Source organism: Vigna umbellata, chromosome 1 (assembly GCF_029865625.1).
Source record: "Vigna umbellata cultivar VRB3 chromosome 1, Vumbellata_1.0, whole genome shotgun sequence".
Classification (NCBI taxonomy): Eukaryota; Viridiplantae; Streptophyta; class Magnoliopsida; order Fabales; family Fabaceae; genus Vigna; species Vigna umbellata.
In genome coordinates this window covers 27,058,422-27,077,841 of record NC_142165.1, presented here as the reverse complement: position 1 = coordinate 27,077,841, position 19,420 = coordinate 27,058,422, and the positions used below count along the sequence as shown (strand labels likewise).

The 19,420-nt window shown below is 33.3% G+C and overlaps 1 protein-coding gene across 2 annotated transcripts; it reads right to left on the bottom strand.

Annotated features, from left to right (window-relative positions):
- Window positions 1-31: 31 nt before the first annotated feature.
- On the bottom strand, window positions 32-7,694 carry LOC124847268 (protein RBL-like). 2 transcript variants are annotated; one of them, XM_047324720.2, is made up of 6 exons: window positions 7,627-7,694; window positions 7,433-7,531; window positions 4,658-5,745; window positions 4,318-4,576; window positions 3,507-3,684; window positions 32-2,159 (listed from the first exon to the last, which is right to left on the bottom strand). In XM_047324720.2, exons 1-5 carry the CDS (start codon window positions 7,646-7,648, stop codon window positions 3,509-3,511), a joined length of 1,644 nt encoding a protein of 547 aa, XP_047180676.1. In that variant the 5' UTR covers window positions 7,649-7,694; the 3' UTR covers window positions 32-2,159; window positions 3,507-3,508. The 2 variants fall into 2 exon arrangements, with proteins under 2 accessions (XP_047180676.1, XP_047180678.1); XM_047324722.2 differs by lacking the exon at window positions 32-2,159 and adding an exon at window positions 2,462-2,971.
- Window positions 7,695-19,420: the final 11,726 nt, after the last annotated feature.

Below are 19,420 nucleotides of genomic sequence, written 5' to 3'. Positions count from 1 at the left end.
TGTAAACAATGAAAATGCATAAAAGCTCACATACAAATTGAAAGACTCATTCTAATAAATTAAGCTAAAATTACAAGTGTTATAGCTAGTAAAAAGTACTAAAAACAAAAACAAACTATCCAACTCTAGATCATTACTATAATAAGATAAAATAATAATAATAATAATAGCCTTCCACACTATCTTTGTTCCCTTCATTATACTTGGCACCTCTCCATCTTCTTTCTAGGTATTCTTTATCAATAATCCAATTATCATCTAACTGCATAGAATTAAAGTTATACACAAGTTCTCCTAGGCTGCTTCTTGGTTAATTCATAACAAAACCAAATCATCAATACACTTTTGTTTCAAATGGGTTCATTTCTTTGTATGGACCTAAAAAGATACAAATACAAAAAATCAATTGCATATATATGAAAGAAAAAAATGAAATATGGTTTATTATTATTAAACTTTCCAATCTAAAATGCACTCAAAATATACTTACATCCATATGGATTGCATGTCAACTTTATATTTGAAAAGAAAACTTCTAGAATTCCACATTCACACATGATTCACGCCATTATGGTGACTGAATACAAAACTTAAAGTATATTTTCAGAACTTCTCTATTAAAAAAAATATGCATATTTCAAGTAGTGAAAGATTTCAAAAATACTTCTAACTTATATTCAAATAAACTCAGCATAGTTTTAGTATTAACTACAATTGTTGTCATCAAAACACCTTCTTCAAGCCTTCAATCTAAGCATCAATCTTAGTTATTTTTACAATACTTACGACAATTTCTTTTATTATCAACTTTTAACTTCAAAATTAACTTTAAATCTACAACTAGCTATTATAACTGAGATAAGATAGTTTGGTCAAAAAGTACAATGGCAATCAGAATGGATTTGTTTATTTAATGCTTCATTAATGAAATACTTAAGATGCATATATCTGAAAACTGAAATTACATTTTAAACAAAGACTTATCAAAAATTAAACTGAATTGGTAACTTGTTTACCTTTCATAGACACCCTTCAAGGCATTTTGCATTATCTCGTTATCAATCCATTTCCTCATACATCATGGTTTCCCTCTCTAATCCAAATCAACCAAAAAAGCCCCTTCGTTTGGATAAGTCCCCTCAAATAAATCAGAATGTTTTCTTAAAACTAAGGTTATGTTAAAAAGCTAAACTTATACCAAACTAAACTACATTTGAAAAAACTCACGTTTTGAAAAAGAAAAAAAATTAAACGCCCCTATACTAAATTGTGTAAACTGCATTGAATTATAACTAATGAAATTGAAAAATATGATTTAAGATCATGCACATATTGAGAATAGTTCAAACATTTTAAATAATTTAAATCATTCAGATTAGTCTATTTGCTTTGTTTCACATTATGCAATTCTATACAAGATAATCATTTCAATTCAGTCACACTACTTATAAAAGTTTAGTTCAATTATATACTAGATAAGTTCAATTTATGCAATTTGTCCACCTCAAAATCAACCAAACATTTTCGTTCAGATAATATATACTGTGTTTATAAACACGTTGGACTTTTAAGTGTAGTAAACTGTCCTTTTAAAGTCAGTCTAACTAATTTTTTTTTAAACAAAGTTTTTAAGAAATCAAAACTTAACCTTTTTGATAAATAGATCAAGCTCTTTGACTTATTTCCACCAACTATTTCAAATGTGATAACCATCAATGAAGGTTAAAAAATTGTTCTATCAATAACAATAGACTTAGTTGAAACCAATGAGTGGTAAGGGAGAATTTTCTTTGTTCTAATTTTATCTCGTTAGCTCAAACATTCAGCGAAGAGAGAATATGGAAACTAAGGACGCTAAAATCTCTCCCTAATAACATTAGAGGGATTTTGTATTTTAAGGGAAGTGAAAATAGGTTATGATTTTAAGAGGTACTAACAAAGTTATTCTTGAAATTTTATTTTCCTTTAGTAATACTTAAGAGTAAAATAATACATTACAAATATTCTTCAATACCCTCCATAATCATACATCACCCCTAACCACATGAATTACATGGCATCCAAGCCTTGGTAAGCTAAAGAACCTGATTCATAATTAAAACATCTGACCTATTTCCTCGTCGAAGGCAATCTGTTCGAAAAGCTAACCTAGCCTGAACCTGGTTCAGAAAAACTTATAAACAAGCTAATAGGCCTTTAAAAATTATTATTAGTTATATTTTTAAGTTATCATTAGATGTAAATTGTAATATATGTATTACGTATTATATATTATTTACATAAATATAATATACAATTTTATATATTTAAACAGACGTGTCCATCAAGCATAAAAGACATGTCTACCAAGGGAAGATGAAGACAAATCACAAACCAGAACAGAAAAAGGAGAAGTGGAGGTGTTAGGTTTCTTGGTGAAGAGGAACCTATATTCTATCTCAAAATAAACAATCTCAACAGATAAATGAATCCTCACAGTGAGGAAAACAGTTTTATTGAAGGGAAAACACTGAAAACAATCAACTGCAGTCAAGGGAAAACATTCCCTGTTTTTCTAATAAAACACTCAACAACCAGCCAAATACATGCCCCCTCCTTAAAAGACATAAACAAAACAAAGCATCAAAGGAAACCATCAACAACCAAAGGAAACTACCACTAACTGCTATTAAACTCCTCCTAACTCCCCTAACCACCACTTACTAACTTCTAAGTTTATTTTTCCTAACGTAAAAATTCCAAGACCTATCAGGAGGGAAGGAAGAGGTAGGACAAATAAGTTTGAAAATCTTGACTAAATGGAAAAAGGGTGGTCTCAAATAATTGATTTTCTGGATGGCAGGATCAGTGTGCTAGAGATTTTATGCTCAATACCACGTTATCCGACCAATCATCATCCCAAAACATATTTAAAGAGCAGTGTAAGATTGTTGGGTGCTAGAAAAATCATTGGATCATGCCACTTCCATAACTGTATATTAAACAAAATAGGGGGCAGTACATTAGACCACAGACAATTTAAACAATGTGGCACACATCATAAAAAAATGCAGAATGCAATTTATAAATGATACAAAAGAAGATCATAAAGCAAAACATTGCACATGACAAAAGGGGCGTGGATTTTGCTTTAACCTCAAAAAACTGCTCCCCGAACTAGTTAAATATTGCTAGAAAAATTACATTGTGCTAGAAAAATCAAACTAGTTGAGAAATTTATTTAGTATAGCTATCCCAAAGGTTCAACAAGTTAACATTGGTCATTCAAACAAGTTCATATAAACTCAAACCTATACGAAAAAAATTGTTACCAATGAGGATGGCCACAAAAAAAGATGAACTAAAGGAAGCACCAGCCTTTCACTAGCCACCATAGGTCAAGAAAGAGAAGGAGGGAAGTTTAAATAAAGCTATGCAAACGTAAAAATTTTAAGAAATGAAAACCAAACAAAAACAAAAATTGATAAAAGAATTGTGCTTTTGTAAACAAGAATTTCGTAACCTACAATCATTCATCAGAAATCCCATCACCATGAAAACTGTTACCATTATCTTGATCAACCAAAGATTTGCTCTTGGGTTTTGCCAATTTGCTTGATTTTGAAGATTTCTTAACTTTTTCTGCTTGCAATTCCAACACCTTCTCTGAAGGTTTTCTCTTTCTTTTAAAGCGCCCAGCATCGTCTTCATAAAATTGAAAAATAAAACACTATTATTGAAGGCAGCATTAGAGTCAAAAGGTACATACCAGAAAAATGCATACACAATACATTGGCATTTCAACCACACCAGGAATAAAAAGGGAAATTTCTAAGCCAGTACACTGGAAAAAGTTTGGGGACCTTGAAATTTATTAGAACCATAATCACCAAGCTAATTGGTCCTATTCTAATTAACATGTTAAACCTACCATTATACTTGGCTAAGAAGAAATAGAGCAAAAGAAAGCGAAAGAACACAAACAGTCATGCATTTTCCTTCTATTTGATTGAACAGAAATGTTGACTAAAAGAAAAAAAAAATAGAATCTTTTTCTCCTCAATTCTCTTCAACTCAAATATCAGTTTTTTCACCCGTCATCATGTCTCCATTGTAGTAAACATAGACATGTAGTTATCCAATTTCTTCAAGTAATAGACTTAATCAAGTGAAGTTTCAAACTGCAAAGTTAAGCCTACGACATAAATTTACCGGCAAAGTTACAAGATCATGATTCTATAACTTTTATTTTTTGGATTGGGGATTAGAATTAGAATTTGTGAGTTTTAAGAATCAAAATATTTTGCTACAATCATATAATGCAAAGCATGTTATTACCTTCAAGAAGACTGGATGCGTGATTCATCATAAGTCCATTTGGTCCAGCTTCTTCTGAAGGGGATCCAGTGTTATTGCTGTCCAACAACTTTGAAGAACTTTCTGCACACTTGTCTTGCTGTTCCAGAGGATCACGACTAGGGGTTGCTGGCAAGAAACATAGCTCTTCTTGAGACATATCAGAATCACTGAAAGTGGCATCTTTCTCCACTGATACGATGTCAACTTCCTCATCTTCATTTACATCAGGACCTTTCACCTGTGCAAGCATATTACACAAAAATAAATGGGTAAAAAGAAATAAAGATATCCATGACCAATCCAACAAAATAACATTTACCTTCTCAGTGTCAGGAATCAGATCAAATTCATCTTCACGCTCTACATACTCTTCATTTTCCTCAAGCTCCTTGAAGTCAGGAGCAAATGCACTCCAATTCTCGGTATAATCTTTTGCCCATATATAAACAAAGCCATTCAAGGAAACAGATACAACAAAAGGATGTACAGGATGCCATGCTAGATCGATAAGAGCTTCCTTTGGTCCTTCAAGGATTTTCACAAGATGCCCAGCTCTATCCCATATGTAAATCTTGTGCTCACCTTTGCAAGCAGAACCACCGACTACCCACTCACCATCACCACTGAAACAAGGGGCTTTCCAGTGTACCTTTGTGATGGCATCTTGAAATTCCCGGAACAAAATTAAACATTTTGACCCAATGGCCTTCAACTTCTCACTGTTATTTACATCACCACAGTTCTCATTCAGTTCATCAAGGGTTCTGACCTCGTCTTTCAGAGGCAGAAGGTTTTCATAGATCCTTATTACTCGATCATTGGAGTTCGTGAGTAGATACTGCCCATTCCTGCTGAACACAATGTTCTTTACAACAGAACCACCAGTGATTGGGACTACAGCACGCACTTCACCAATTTTGTAATCAATAACAAGAATTTCACCTTTTGAGTTTCCCAAATAAACCAGAGTCCCGTACTTGTTAAAACAAGCAGCGGTTGGTGTAAAGGAGGTGATTCCATCAGAAGACTTATTGCGTGAGGGAGGGATTAGTCCATTGCTTGTCTCTGACACAGAAACCTTAAGCAAAGTTGTGTTTCCTGTATTCAGGTCAACAATCATAGGAGCACATGAAAGAGGACATGCTAAGCAAAGAGATGGTGTTGAAGATCCTGGATGAAGACGCGCTTGTAGAGGGGTTTGTTGCAAAACTATTCGTGTTATCTTCTTACCACTCATAACATCCCACAAAATTAATGATTTGTCAGCAGCAGATACCAGAATTCGATGACCATACTTTGACCAACAGATGCTGGTTATGGGGGAAGAACATTCATTATCATGAAGAATCTTAGAGATGCCTCTTGTTTCGAAATCCCAAATAACACAACTTCCATCATTGCACCCAGCTAGTTCAATTGTGCAAATCATGATCAAAATGAGAAAATTGATATCATACAATAACTCCAATAACTTTTGAACAAATAGCACACATCATGGAAATAAGTCCATGCTTCAGAAAATGAAGTACCACAATTTTCAAAGAAAATCTACCAATATTTTTTCTTGAAATTTAATCAGAAAAATAGAAATATGTCAATCAAATCAAATCAGAATGCTTTTTCAAAATTCTTGAACTTAACGAGATTGTCCGTGATCCATTATGATAAACTAAATATAAAATTAGAATAACTATCAGATTGGCATAATCCATAACAGGAATGGATACTTCAAAATATAAACCCACAAAAGTTGCTCCCCAGGGAGAAAAAATTCAGATGAAAGACAAATCAGAGATGGTTCAGAAAGCATTTGACACAACTGTCCGATCAACATAAACTGAGACTCAAAGTAACTGATGAATAGCTATTTCTCGCCTGCAATCATATTGCCTTTGGTTCATTGATCTTAAATTGTTCATACCATTAACTTTAAAGTGCATGCAATAATTACAAATGTTTAATAGTCAACTCTGTTGGTAGATTGAGTGGTTCATGAGTCAAATGCTAAAATGCATGTATAGTTCATCAGTATCAATGTGTAGCAGTAGACTTTAAACTCAATTGGTTTGTAAGGTGAGACCCTCTCGCGATGATAGAAAGGGTATTTATGGGTGATTTGATATATGATAGGTCCAATAAACCTAGTTAGGGTAGACTAAGAAAACCTGGCAAGGATAGGATCTTAGAGAGTATACTTCAAATTTAACTTGAGGGTAAGGTCCTTATGCCATGGTGGGAATAGTATAAGTATATATTGTGGTGATTTGATAAACATAGGTTCAACAGCCCTAGTTAGATTAGACTAAAAAACCATAATTAGAGTAGGATCTGATAGTAACTTAGGAAATGAATTTTTAAGTTCAACTCAATTTTACAGAACCGGTTTGCAAAGAGAAGTTTGCACCTACTTATGTACTATCATTTGACCCTATCTATTTCAGATAATAAAAAAATAAAAACACTTCTATTAGTTCTCTCAACAAATTTCGATTCAGTCATGTTCTGTTTTTTCTCTTTCTTCCCCTCTAAATTCAATAAATCATACAATGAACAGGACTTGCATATAAATTTAGCATATTTTTCTATAGAAGACTAAGCTTAGAAATTAACATGAATAAACAAACAACCACATCATGCATATCATGTTTATACCGTGCATTGACATCAATTGCATGATTACTACATCAGGCGAGGATGTATGAGTAGATATTAATATTTTTCCATCAACAGGCCAAAGCAAAAAATAAAAATAAAAAATTAAACACAGAACTCCACTCTGAGCTTAATGCTAAAATCTCAAATTCAACATAATCCCATAAGCAAAACTATCAAACAAAAAACACCTGAACAAAAATAATGTTCTTGTCTTACCTGGGTCATCAGGGAAAAGAAATATACTAAGCAAAGTTGGTTACTTTAACCTTGAAATCGCCATTTAAAACATAAAAAAGAATTTTAACCACAATCCATCTTTAAAATCAAAAGACAAAAACATTGTACAGGAATACATCAAGGATAATACCCAAAAACAACCATATCATAAAACACTGAAGAGAAAGGGAAAGAGACATAGAGAAAAGAACAGAGAGGCTACCCGCGAGAAGGGTACCACGGCGATTAAAGGCAATGCATTTCATACAGCCATGTTCCAAATACTCCTCTATGACTTCTGGGAAATCACCCTGCAACGGATCTACAACATGGTGCACACGCAGACAATAAGAAAAAATAAGAGGCAAAAAAAAACATAAAGTGACATAGAGTAAAAACGAAAAGAGAAAGCCGAACCAATGATGGAGGCGTTCATCATAGAGACGGTCAAGGTGTGCGCGGGTACAGGAAGAAGCAAAATTGAAATAGAGAAATAGAGAGGTTTTTATTGCATAGTATATTGGTAAAAGGTAAATTAACAAAAGATATAATAAAATAGAAATTATTTGATTAAAGAAAAATATAAAAAAAAAGGGAAAAAAATGAATAATTTTATTTATATATAATTTGTGTGATAATATGTTAAATATCATGTTATTTCGTTTTAGTCATATTTATCATTAACTATCTCTTATAATTATTATTTCTTTTATAATTACTTTCTATAAATATCTTTTAATAAAATGTAGACTATTTATTTTCACAACTAAAGAATATATAGAGATTATTAATTTAAAATTTTCACAATAAACTATATATTATATTACTAAATTATATATATATATATATATATATATATATATATATATATATATATATATATATATATATAAATGATGATGAATAATTTTGTAATTAGAAGAGAAAAGATTGGAAAGAGTGAATTTTTTTTATTTAAATTAGTCTTAAACTTTTATTTGTTATTATATGTTTTTCGAGTACTTTTTATGTCAAGTAAATTTGTATTATAATAAAAGAGATTTATAACTTGTTTAAGGAAATTAAAAAATGAGGTGGTTTGACAGTTTAGTTTAGTATGAGGTTTAGAATTTAAATGAAATTTTTAAATTCACATTTTAATTGTTTGACAGTTTTTACGAAGATCATTTATTATAAGTTTATTTGATGTTAAAGACTCAAATTGTTTCTTGGAATGTGTCTTACAAGATCACTATAGTAAAAGGAGAGAATATGTCTTTTTATAAGGACACTCTTAAGATCATTTCAATATTGGACTTAGAGAACATTGTTGATTCTCCCCTCCCATTTTAGGGATGTCCACCAATATATGGTATACCCTTGAAAGCTTAGGATAGTCAAAGGTGTTGCAAGTGTCATTAATTGTTCCTTGAAGAGGCCAACTAGGTCGAATCACAATCAAATTGTGGCGCTTAAGTTGTTACACTCTTAAGTTGAAAGTGTTATACCTTGCCTAATAGCTATAACTTTTGGCATAATGGTAAGTGCTTAATCCATCAATTAGTATCTGATCCAAGGTCACGAGTTTGATTCAAGTGGACAATTGTTCAGGGGGAGATTATTGCAGGTTTCACAATTATCCAATGACGTAGGTCAAGTGGGTCGAGTCACAATCGAAGAGTGTGATTCCCAGTAAGACAATTTTTGAGGGAGAAATTGTTACAGGTGGCATCAATTGTCCCGTAATAGAGGCTAAGTGGGTCGAATCATAATTGAATCGTGGTGTTCGAGTTATCACGCTCTTAAGTAAAAAGAGTTGTGCTCTGATTAATAACTATAGCTTTTGACCTAGTGTTAAGCGCTCAATCTAACAAAAGGTATCTTCCTCTCCTCACTTACTTGGTGGCAAGCAAAGAAGTTGTCCACATTCATCTCTCAATCAACATATGTTTACATATCATCCTTCTCATGGAAATTAGGGCGATCTACACTTGTCTCTCTTAAGATATGTTCCCTTTTATGTCTCTTAGGTGAAGGTGGAAAAGGTTGATAAAATTGATTCACTATTTTACTATCCACCTCATAATGTGTGATGAGTGTTGGAGCTTGGAGCTTATTGAGTTGCTCCTACTTTTTATTTTCCCTTGCAACCTTTCATCCTTTTGCCCTTAAAATTATAAGTTTTTCCCTTAGAATGACAAGTTTGGCCTCTCTTTCAAATTTATCCTTTTCTCTTTGGATGACCTTTTACTTTCTTCAAATTTTTATGGTAACTTTAGCTCTTGAGAAAATTCTTGTCAAACTTTATGAAGCTTATTCACTATAGTCACTACCAATTTGGTAAGAAAGATCCCTAAACAAGCTTATGATTTTGGTTTTAGGTTTTTACTTTTGTTTTTCAAAGAAATTTCAAAGTAGATAACAAGTTTCTTAAGTTTACTTCCAAAAAAGAGTGAATTACTTAGATTGCTTAAGTACCAAGTCTTTCCTATTAGAAGTTTACCTTGATATTTCTTACACAAAACTTCTTAACTGGAGTTAAGTGAAAGATAAAGTTGACACACATTAAACTATAACGCAAAAGCAAACAAGCAATTCAAATAATTAAAGCACCTAATTTGTGAACCTTCAAAACATACTCATTGTCTAAGCATTTTTATTACTTGAATAAAGTTCTAATTAGGAAATGAGAACACCAAAGATTCTCACAAGATACCTAAATAGGCCGAATTACGCATGGTTTCAAACTAGATGCTCAACTTCCTAAGATGCCACCTTAGAAAAGTTAGTTCACCTCAAAGTAGGAAATAACACTAATATAGGATAGTCAAACCAAGAGGTCAAGGAAATAAAGCAAGAAAGGCACAAATTAAAACATGTTAAACTCAAATAGAAAGAAGTCGAGACATACTCAAAACATTTTAATCAAGACAAGCAAAAAATTAAAGGTTAGAATAAAAAGGAAACACACAAAGGAAATTAACCTAGGAATGGTACTAGAATGGATTCAAAAACCAAAGGCAACTAGAATGAAATGTATACTACTAAATATCATCAAAGGCCAAATCAAACAAGCTCTGTGTAGCATGAAATGAAGTAAAGGTTAGGAGTATAAGGTGCTGAAAATTCAATGATATAAAGCTTAAATGATAAAGATTTTAAAACACAAACTCAATTAGATGTAGTGGTTATCACACACATGATTTTCAATCCTTTTCTTTTTAATTATATTTTTTATCTTTTCTCAATCTTTTGTATCTATTTTTTAAACACTTTTTTTCACTATTTTTCTTCAAATTATTTGGCCAACCACTACACCACACATATTTTCATCAAAGAGGTTTTCATTCTGTTAGAATCGCTGCAGCGGAATTGTTAGCGTGGAATAACAAACCAAGAGGGTTTTTAATACAAACGTGTGCCTTTTAATTTCTACTCAATTAAACTTACCAAGCAAATAATAAAGACAAATAAAGAGAGTAAGGTTGAGAGAAATTTGCACAGATGATTTTATCCTGGTTCGGATCTTACCAATCCTACGTCCAGTCGCTTATCTCAAACAAGATAAACCTTTTTCACTAACACAAAACAATTACAAATTAGAATCACAAAGAAACACAATTTGTAAAAGTTTAGAAACCACCTCTCTTGATACCACAAGAGATGAACCTACACCTCCTTTGAGTCTTCACAAAGGATGACCACCTCCTCCGAATACTTCACGAAGGATGATTCTCTTCCGAACACCTCCTTAGACACACCAAGGATGAACCGGCTATTTCCTCTGTCACCGTAGCAGCACTTCACCAGCTCCACAGACACGAGTTTCACAAGCCGAACAAGAACACACAAGTCTCAATGATTTCTGAGTACTAGAGCACAAGGGAAGAGTTATTTTTGAGATAAACAGAGAGCCAATTTATAGACTCAGCCAAATACTCTTCCATTCTTCGAAAACGGGCCATCTAACGCATTTAATCGATTAACATAAGTATTAATCGATTAAAATGAGTACAACGGCTAGTTTTTCAAATCTGAAAACCCCAACGGTCAGTGTTAATCGATTATTCTCAAGATTAATCGATTAGCTAATCGATTATTATACACTTTAATCGATTATTCTAGTGGCGCTTGGGTTTTCAGGGCCAGCCTCTGTTTTAATCGATTAATACTTGTTTTAATCGATTAATACAGTGCGATTTTGACTCTGGACATTAATTATATAATATAAAATTACATGGAATCAAAACCACTAAAAATCTAAGTCCTAGACACTAAACTACAATTATTACAAAAGCTTTCCATAGCAATACAAGTCTTCATAACATCTTGAATCTTGATTTCTCTTGACTTGATTTTGGACATCATCAAAACTTCATCTTCATCATTTTGCTAACATTCTCCCCCTTTTTGATGATGATCAAAAACTCCTTTGATTTAAAGCTTTTAGTAATAATCTGGATAAAACACAACTTACGGAAGAAAAAGTGCATTAGTGAATAAGCACAAATAGCACAAATAGGCAAATAAGCTTTAAACATTTTCTCCCCCTTTTTGATCATAATTAAAAAGTTGTGTTTGATGTTCTCCTCCTAAGATAATACTCCCCCTTAATAAAAGCAAGTATGCATATGAGCTAAAAATATTTTAAATTTAAAGATTCATTCAAACATGCACAAAAGGATATATAAAGCAAATATTTTTAGGATAAAGAACTTATAAAACATTGTTTAATCATATATTGAATTATATAAGATAGGAATTTTTTTTTTTTTTTTTTAAAAAAAACAATCCTAAGATATTTCTAAAAAATTCCTAGATCTCTTCTAATGTTTACCCCTGTAGATATGCCTCCAACTTCGTAATGATAATCCTCTAGGTTGTTTCCACATTTTGTTTAGATCTTCATTTTGAGGATTGTCATCATTCTTTGCTTCATTTGTTGTCTTCTACAAATTTTCATCATTGCCTGCATGTAATTCAACTGACTCAAGAGGTTTTGCCTCAAGGTCTACAATTTCATCAAAGACAACATGCACACATAAAAATTTTTCCGATTGAAAACTATATATGCTTTGTATATTAGAAGATATCCAAAAAAAAAAAATAGTTTCATCGGCCTTGGAATAAAATTTTCTTTGTTTTAAAGAAATTCTAAATATTAAATAATAGGTACCCAACTACTTGTATGGGTCCTTTGGGTTAGATTTAGAAAAAAGAAATCATTTTACAACCCAAACATATCTACCACTTGGAACACCATAATGCTTAATTTTACATTTATTTGAAGTATGACCCTTTTTCATACAATAAAAGCATGATACAAAGTTTGTGTTCCTATAAGTTGTTCCTTTTTCTACCCATGTTCTACGGGTTCTATTATTATGTTTATTTTTAATTTTAGGAACATACTTATTTTTAACAACCTTATTTTCGTTATTTTTACTACATTCTCCTAAGGTTGTGTGTTCTAGTAGTTTCTTAAAATTTTCACAAGAAGCACATTCATCACTACTAGTAAATTTACCCTTTTTAAAAAATAAAACTTTATTTTTCAAATCTTTATTTTCTTCACAAATATTTTCAAAATTTAATTTTAAATTTTTATTTTCTTCAAGAATATTTTCAAAGTCTGATTTCAAATTTTTATTTTCTTCAGAAATATTTTCAAAATTTAATTTTAAATTTTTATTTTCTTCAAGAATATTTTCAAAGTCTGATTTCAAATTTTTATTTTCTTCAGAAATATTTTCAAAATTTAATTTTAAATTTTTGAAATCCTTTTTCAATTTCTTATGAGCTTTATCTAATTTTTCAGATTCTACTATTAAAGCAGCATAAGTTTCATGCAATTCATCTTCACTAATTTGACTATAATTATCAGAATCGCTAGATGTACTTACTTGGCTTCCAGCGTCGTCGTTCACCACTAAACAGATGTTTGCTTCTTCATCAGATTCGCTCAAATCGGAAATTGTTTCGTTGTCATCGTCCCATGCGATGTAGGCTTTCTTTTTCTTGAAGTTTTTCTTTTCCTTTATTTCTTCATTCTTCTTTTGATTTGGGCAGTCTGCTTTTAAGTGCCCCATTTCTCCGCAACCATAACATTTATAGTGTGAGGAAGATCCTTGATTTTCTTTCTTTTCGAATTTTAATCTTCCTTTGTCTTTTGATTTCATGAACCTGTTGAGCCTTTTTATCATGAGTCTCAAATTTTCTTCATCTTCTGAATCTTCATCTTCCATTTTGCTCTTGCTCCTTTCCACCTCAGATTTCAAGGCTAGACTCTTTTTCTTAGTTTTTGCTTTTGCTTCTTCTTCATCTAGTCTTCCGAGGTCAAGTTCATGCTCTCTCAACTTTCCAAATAATGCCGCCATAGTCATGGTGTTGAGGTTTTGTGACTCCGAGATTGCAGTCACCTTAGGTTGCCACGACCTGTCTAAAGACTTCAAGATTTTAATGTTTAATTCATCAGTATCAAATGACTTACCTAGTCCAATGAGATGATTGACAATGTTGGTGAAGCGTTTTTGAACGTCGGAAATTGTTTCTCCTTGCTTCATCCGGAACATTTCATACTCTTGAATTAGGGAGTTCTTTCTTGCCCTCTTTACGTCATCCGTTCCTTCATGTGTCACTCTGAGCACGTCCCACATTTCTTGAGCAGTTTTGCAGACAGAAACCCTGTAGAACTCATCAACAGTCAATGCTGATGCAATGATATTCCGAGCTTTTACGTCATTATGAAATCTTTTCTTTTCTTCAATGGTCCATTGACCACGGGGCTTTGGTTCCTGTGTATTGTTAGTAGGAACAGAAGAACCAGACGCAATAACATCCCAAATTTCACAATCAATAGATTCAATAAATATTTGCATCCTTACCTTCCAGAATGCATAGTTCTCACCTGTGAATAGTGGGGGTCTATTGATTGAAGCACCCTCTGCAAAGGTTTGATGTGATCCTGCCATTTGAATGACTATCAAAGCGAGCTCTGATGCCAATTGTTAGAATCGCTGCAGCGGAATTGTTAGCGTGGAATAACAAACCAAGAGGGTTTTTAATACAAACGTGTGCCTTTTAATTTCTACTCAATTAAACTTACCAAGCAAATAATAAAGACAAATAAAGAGAGTAAGGTTGAGAGAAATTTGCACAGATGATTTTATCCTGGTTCGGATCTTACCAATCCTACGTCCAGTCGCTTATCTCAAACAAGATAAACCTTTTTCACTAACACAAAACAATTACAAATTAGAATCACAAAGAAACACAATTTGTAAAAGTTTAGAAACCACCTCTCTTGATACCACAAGAGATGAACCTACACCTCCTTTGAGTCTTCACAAAGGATGACCACCTCCTCCGAATACTTCACGAAGGATGATTCTCTTCCGAACACCTCCTTAGACACACCAAGGATGAACCGGCTATTTCCTCTGTCACCGTAGCAGCACTTCACCAGCTCCACAGACACGAGTTTCACAAGCCGAACAAGAACACACAAGTCTCAATGATTTCTGAGTACTAGAGCACAAGGGAAGAGTTATTTTTGAGATAAACAGAGAGCCAATTTATAGACTCAGCCAAATACTCTTCCATTCTTCGAAAACGGGCCATCTAACGCATTTAATCGATTAACATAAGTATTAATCGATTAAAATGAGTACAACGGCTAGTTTTTCAAATCTGAAAACCCCAACGGTCAGTGTTAATCGATTATTCTCAAGATTAATCGATTAGCTAATCGATTATTATACACTTTAATCGATTATTCTAGTGGCGCTTGGGTTTTCAGGGCCAGCCTCTGTTTTAATCGATTAATACTTGTTTTAATCGATTAATACAGTGCGATTTTGACTCTGGACATTAATTATATAATATAAAATTACATGGAATCAAAACCACTAAAAATCTAAGTCCTAGACACTAAACTACAATTATTACAAAAGCTTTCCATAGCAATACAAGTCTTCATAACATCTTGAATCTTGATTTCTCTTGACTTGATTTTGGACATCATCAAAACTTCATCTTCATCATTTTGCTAACACATTCAACCAAGACAACACTAGTATCAAAATGTCTAATGAAATTACCTAAGGAATCAACAACTTGATGCACAAACTCAAACAAGACACAATGGAAACCTAACTCTAAAAACTTACTAATGATGAACTTAAATTTGAAAAACAAAAAACACTCAAAAGAACATATATAATGTGATTTTCACTATAAATACAAAACATCATGTTTCTACAAAATCAATTTGTCAAACTAAGAAGTAATGACAAAATAAAGACTACACATGACTCTAAACAAAATATATGGATCTCAAAATGAAAATGACTCAAAAATAAACCAAATACACAAAAACAAAATTAACAAAAACTCAAGAAAATGCACAAACATACACAGCCATACTTATAAGAACCGAGAGGATTCAAGAAGCTTGGAGCAAACAGGTGTAAGCAAAGGATAGGACCGAACGGTTTAGATTAAAATAAGAATGATATATAAATGAAAAGTTTCAAAAGTCTCGTCCCATTCTCTGATTACAACTATATCTCTCCAAATTCTTCTACTTTCTTCTCTTCTCCTCCTTCTCTCTAGATTCTTTCAATCTCACTTCATTTGTTTAACAATCAGACCGTGTCTAAGCAATCTGGGAGCCAAGAGCTTTCTATTTCACCCATCGGTTTCGTGTGTAGAGCTAGTAAGTTTCGTTTCCTTGAGTCTTGTGCAATTCTAAAACTATTTGGCACATGCAAGAAACAATTTGGGTTGCATGTGTTTATCAGTTTTCTTTTCTCAATTCTGACTTCGTTCTTGGTCCTTTGGTTGGTCTCTTCTCACAAATCAGTGAGTTATAGGTGTTCTTAGGATTTTCTGGAGGTGTGAGCAAATTTCTGAAAGGGTAGAAGCTTTTTTTTCGGTTAAGAGGTAAGGGAAGCTAGTTAATTTAATTGAATGGTTGATGATGTATGAAAATGTTGTTTGATGGTTTTGCATGTATATGAAATTGGATTTTTGTGTGATCGGTATTGTCTGTATGGACTGTCAAAATTTTGTGATCATGTTGATTTCTTCTACAAAGTTCTTTGTTACGGTGTCGAGTGAATTATGAGGAAGTGGAGTAGTGAAATGGGAATTTGGGGTGAGAAGTTAAACTGGACGGTTGGGAGAAGAGAAAGTTGATGACCGTTCGGCCTTACTCTTATGTCCGGTCTTAGCTGTGCTCAGCTTTTGCGGAACATTACAGTTAAGGAACGTTCGGTCTTAACAAAGTTCGGTTTTGTATTAGTGTTCGGTCTTAGCAGTGTTTGGTTTTGTATTAGCATTCGGTCTTAGCAACATTCGGTTTTGTATTAGCATTCGGTCTTAGCAACATTCGATTTTGTATTAGCATTTGGTCTTAGTAATGTTCGATTTTGTATTAGGGTTCGATTTTAGTAGTGTTTGGTTTTGTATTAATATTCGGTCTTAGCAACGTTCAGTTTTGTACTAGTGTTCAGTCTTAGTATTGCTAGGTTTCAAATTAGCGTTCGGTCTTAGTAGTGTTCGGTTCTGTATTAGCGTTCGACTTTATTAGTACTTGATTTCGTACTAACGTTCGGTTTAGTAGTGTTTGGTTTTGTACTAGCGGTCGGTCTTAATATTATTCGGTTAGCATTGGTGTTCAGTCTTAACTACGTTCGACCTCCTATGGTTCTTATCAGTTAATGACCATTCAGTTGTACTTTAGTGATCGATCTTACCAAAGTATTCAGTCTAAGTTCTTAAGTTTCCGGTCTAAGTTACAAGTGTTCGGTTTAGCTCTGGTAATTCGATTATTCTAGTGTTCAGTCTCACCATAGTATTTGGCCTTACATTAGAGTTAGATCCTTAATGGTGTTCGGTCTTTTCTTCAGCCTTACCTATTATGGACCGTTCGGTCCTGTTCTTTGGATAGTGAGAAACCGTTTGGTATCCAAGGTCCACAGCGTGTTCGGTATTGCGTGTGGTTTTCTATTGTTGTTTGATCACTTGTTTAAATTCAATTATATGAGCATGTACGAATAATGGAGTCGATGTTGTTATAAGATATGATGTTCCAATTGGTATGAAAGAAAATTCCAAGGAGGAATGTCTCAATGATTGGTTATCAATGTGGTGGTAAAGTATGAATATGGACATCGAAATCCACGACGTTCATCCTGACATTCTAATGATTACCATGTCTCAAGTAGAGATGGGTAAGTCATGTCGTGAGAATAGCAAGAGGCCCTAGCCGAGGGGGGGAGGGTCGTACGGTGAGTGATAACGGGTTAACCTCGTGTGGCAGCTGATGGGTTTCCAGTTACTACACCCACGAGTGCACGAATGGCCAAAACTACATATTCATACTAGTCTGGACGGTCGAGTTAAAGTGGACGGTCATTATGTGTTTGTGTTATACATGTGTATGATTATCTGATCTGTTTATTTGAATCGTATGCTCACATGACTATTAAATTACACTAGCTTACCCTTCCTTTTTGTCTTGTATATGTTGCCCGTTCGGTATTTCTTCCTTGCAATGATCATCCTATGGGTGTGAGCAGAGGATGGCGAGTGTTCGGTGGAGCAGGCACTGGATGGAGAAGACCCAGTTCCTTAGACTATGACCGATCGATTACATGGATGATTTTGTAGGGACCGATTGGTCATGTCTATAGTTTTGTATTAGGGTAGAATTTTTGTAAAGTTTAAAATTTATGGTTATTTTAGGATAATTGTAAGTTAACTTTATTCTCAGTATCTGTTTTGTCATATTATTTTGTGAATACTATAATATGGTTTATGATTATATTTTGGGGATGTTATAATACTCATATAACACCTAAAGCATATATAGATGGTTCAAAATGAAGCAAATGAGTTTGAACTAAAGCAATAAGACATAAAACAAAAATTCAGTCGATGGAAACACATCAAAACAAGTAAAACATCATGTAAACAACACAGAAGCACAAAAACTAAAATGATAAGACTTATCTCTTAAAGAAACGGTAAGCAACCTTGGCTTTAGATACTTATGGCCTTCCTCCTAGCTCTTTCAAGACCTGCATGAAGATGAATGCCTTCATGGAGATGTAATGGTGCATAAGCTATGGTTTGTGAAAGGTAAGGTGTATGGTTTGGTTATGGAGAGTTTCTAAAGAGGCGAGACTAACTCACATGGAAGGAAGCCTAAAGTAGTTTAGAATAGGCAGTTACTCTAGAAAGAACTCAAAGTTTAGTGAATGACATGATTTGGGAGGATTTCATTACCAAACTCAAGTTAAATTTACAAGAGGTGAGTCCCCTTTATCGATAGGCCAAGAAACCCTAGAGTGGTCTTTAAAAAGCAAAGCCAAAATTCAAAATTCAAATGTTTAAAAATTGGAGCCAAAGATTACATGCATCTAATGTGACTTGTTATGTGGCAAGGTCATGCTTTCTATGCTTATGGAGAAGCTTGCTCTACAAGCTAGCACATATCTAGGATAGAAAACTCTAATTCTATGTGTCTCACACAAGGTCCATCTCTTAGCCCAAAACTACACTATTAAGCCCAAGACCAAATCAAGGCCCAAATATAAGTCCAAGAAAATTCTATATTACTTGGCCTAAAATATTAGGCCCAAAAGAAACCTATTTTACTTATTTACCATCAACATTGACCTAAGAAAATAAGAGTTTAAGGTCATCCATTGCAGATGAGGCCCACCTTTCTTGTAAGCGCTTGTCCATAACTTTTGTAGTTGGTCCATTGACTAAGATTTTTCCATTAATGCCACAAGAAAAAAGGAGCCCATGTTATCCCAAAACTTCATGCGTGTATCCAATTTGCTCCTCTTAGGAGCTCCTAGGCTATTCAGTATAATTTTGGTCTTACTCCCACAATAGACAACACCAATTGTTGTGGTATATGGTTAAGCTAAACAGAGAACTGAGTTTTAGGGTATAATGTTCATGTTTGTGCTTACCTTTTCCTCATGGAGATTCTCCCAATTGTTCACTGTAAAGTTAAGTATTAGAAAACAACTGTCAGAACCTCAAAATAACAGAAAACTAATTTCTATTTATGAGTATGTTAATCCCTGTATCAAGGTAATTGATTACGGAACACCAATAGCCCAACTATTATTCTTGACCTTATATCCACAAAAGCATAAAGTTGGAGAATCCAACTGACAACTTTTTGCCACCAACTTCCATGTTAGCCAGG